We start from the raw sequence: 3,039 nt of genomic DNA, 5'->3' as shown, positions 1-3,039 counted from the left end.
GTAATGTTTATTATAGGCTTTGTTTTGCCTAACGTTTTAGGTCAATGTTCTGTATTTTTAAAATTTGTAGGTTGTGACATTTACAGTGCAACTTGTGCAAGGGGTCTTACTTAACAGAGCAGTGGGGGGTTGGTGTGAGCGCTGACATAAATTGTAAGCGTTGTTTGTGTAAATGGTTTTGTTCCGTGCTGGAGCTCTGTTAGGCGCTTCCAGCACTTTGCGGGACGTATTATGGTGGTATGTCTTGGCAATTTTATTGAAGGCTTAGGTTTGCCTTTTGTTTCATTATTGTAATGTATAATGTTTTTATTCCTATGTTTATTATATCTTCTGTGTGCTTTGTGCAAGGAGGTTTTATTGTACAGTGTAACAGGAGTGTATTGTAGGTTTAGATTCTGTTAGTGTATTTTCTGAGCAGGTATTATCATGCTCTTTTCATTGTTAGGTGATGGTTTACCCTTTAATACGATATGATTGTAACACTTGGGGTCTGATGGGGGTTGACACTAGATCATTGTATTTGCAAGTGGCTAATTGTTGTGTTCTTTTATTTATTTATATCTTGTATTGTGTCTTTTCCAATAAAATATAAAAAAAATATTTTAAATTTAAGATCTAATCTAAGTCTGCCCGAAATGCCTAGCCATGCTAGGTGTTCTAGTGGTACACTCTGTAATTATTATTCCCCTCAAGGAAGGTTCCTTGATGTTGGTGAGGGGCTCTTGATTTAGGGAATTGGATCTGTGCTCCAGTTCCCCGAATTAAGCCTGAATGCCTTCCACATCCCCCCCCCCCAGGCGCTGTATAATCCTCCGGGTTTAGCGCTTCCCCCTTGATTATAATAATAATGTAATTATTATTTTACTACATATAAACCACACAATAACCAAATTCTGTAAACTCAGCATTGTAATTCTTATAGAGAATAAACTTTGAACTGTTAGGTGCAACTAACATCAGTATCTCATGCTAGTAATTTCTCACAACAGTAGTATATCACTGATGTCAGCTAGGCCTGTATACCTTGTACATGTACTTGTAGAAATAAAGTTTATTATTATTTCTTTTTGGGCAATATTTTTTTCCCTTATATCGGGAAGCAAAGCTCGATACGGCGAAAGCTGCCAGTGGCTCTTTAAACCCCCAACAAGCTGAAGCGTCAGCGTTGAGGTGTAAACAGATTTCTTTGCCGGGGCTCTGCGCTAGCCTTCGTTGGGTGTGGACGTCTCTCTCTCGCCTGAGTATCAGTGACAAATTTTCCCCGTTCTCACTGGGACGCTTGTCCTCATCAATTTTACCCGCCGGGCACTCGACAGGAGGAGCACCTGTTCATCGGCTTACTTTTAGCCAGCTCCATTTTTTCCGCTCTGCGGAAAATTCTTTAGATTGAACTAAGCTCATGGACTAAACTACTTCGGAGGTTGAGGGACTGATTACACCATCTTCTATCTAGTTTATAAGTTGTGTATCTAATCGAAAAAGTCACTGGTTGGCGAAATGTTCTCGTAAAATAGATAAGCATTGTACATACACGTGTTATTAATCATCTTCATATTATTTACCATTATTATAATGATTTTATGCCCTTTCAAATTTTCTCTATTTTTCCTTCTTACTCTGTACCGATTATTTTTTAAAATATAACTATATACATCACATTTTTTACATAAAACTTATTGACTTCAATAAAAAAGCAACCAATTACACCGAGCTCAGTCACGCTAGCCAATACTGTAAATACCGAATTACAGAAAATATCTACCTGGATGAGAACTAACAAACTTACTCTAAACATTGACAAAACCTACTTCATTCAGTTTGGTAACAGAGCTACAGATGTACCTCTTAACATAATGATTAACGGATCACCTATCACAAAACTCAGAGGGAAAATTCTTGGGAATCCATCTTGATAATAGACTCAAATTTCAAACACATATACAACAACTTTCCTAAAAAAAATTCCAAGACCGTAGGCATACTATCGAAGATACGGTACTATGTTCCACAGTCAGCCCTCCTGGCCCTATATCATTCACTTATTTACCCCTATCTCACCTATGAAATTTGTGCATGGGGCTCAACAACAATAAACCATCTCAGACCCTTAATTACCCAACAAAAGGCTGCAGTCAGAATAACAAATTCCCACTACGGGCAGCACACTCCACCAATATTCAAAACTCTAAACCTACTCCCCATACAAAACATCCATACTCATTACTGCACCTACTACATACATAGAACACTTAACTCTGATATAAACCCTCCCCTCAAACATCTCCTTACCAACCTCAACAGAACACATGACCATAACACAAGGCACAGATCACTCTTTGATGTTCCTCGTGTCCACCTCACGCTATGCAAAAACTCAATGCACATAAAAGGCCCTAAAATCTGGAATTCACTACCTTTGAATATAAAAGAAACACTGTCTGTTTATAAATTCAAGTCTCTTCTCAAAAATCACTTACTCATCCACAACTAAATAAATACTGAATAATTGTATCACATAAATTGTATCTCATAAATGTTTCTCATTATTGTATCTCATAAATGTCTAACCTGTGACCCAATCAAACTTTGCTATTTTTTTAATTACTTTACCTAACAGAATACTCCATTCTATTGAATGCACAGCAACACAGTAAATGACCATATGACCTGTCTTTGTAATACAGATTTGTGCTAAATTGTTATCTATTTACAATAATGTTTTTACCACTGAATATATCATTGCTTAGTTAATCTTAAGTTAATTTTAAGCCTGCCCATAATGCTTTGCATACAAGGGGCTTTGGCATGTTGCACTTAATAACTGTATTCCTTTGTACTTCCCTGTATCGTGTTCATATTAATAAATAAATAAATAAATGTCTCGAAGTTGTAAATGCACAGCTACAGGATCAACCATGACATCAAACTGCATTTCCTCATACCCAAACACTTTTATACAATTAATTAGTGAATACTGTATCATGGTTTAAAGGACTGAGTTGGTTGGTAAATAGTGTAAAGTTAATTGGCCTTTACAAA

At 36.6% G+C, this 3,039-nt stretch overlaps 1 protein-coding gene across 4 annotated transcripts in view; it reads left to right on the top strand.

Annotated features, from left to right (window-relative positions):
* Positions 1 to 215: 215 nt before the first annotated feature.
* LOC138852467 (RCC1-like G exchanging factor-like protein) overlaps positions 216 to 3,039 on the top strand; it is a 27,681-nt gene continuing 24,857 nt past the window's right edge. Inside the window, exon 1 of one of the 4 annotated variants that reach the window (XM_070083363.1) lies at positions 216 to 237. In XM_070083363.1, coding sequence (XP_069939464.1) covers positions 232 to 237 — 6 coding nt within the window. In that variant the 5' untranslated portion in view covers positions 216 to 231. Of the gene's footprint in view, positions 238 to 1,104; positions 1,524 to 3,039 lie in introns of those variants that run through there. The other 3 variants (XM_070083367.1, XM_070083365.1, XM_070083364.1) reach the window with 3 other exon arrangements.

This window comes from Cherax quadricarinatus, chromosome 9, assembly GCF_038502225.1.
Source record: "Cherax quadricarinatus isolate ZL_2023a chromosome 9, ASM3850222v1, whole genome shotgun sequence".
NCBI lineage: Eukaryota > Metazoa > Arthropoda > Malacostraca > Decapoda > Parastacidae > Cherax > Cherax quadricarinatus.
This window is presented reverse-complemented; position numbering and strand designations above follow the sequence as displayed.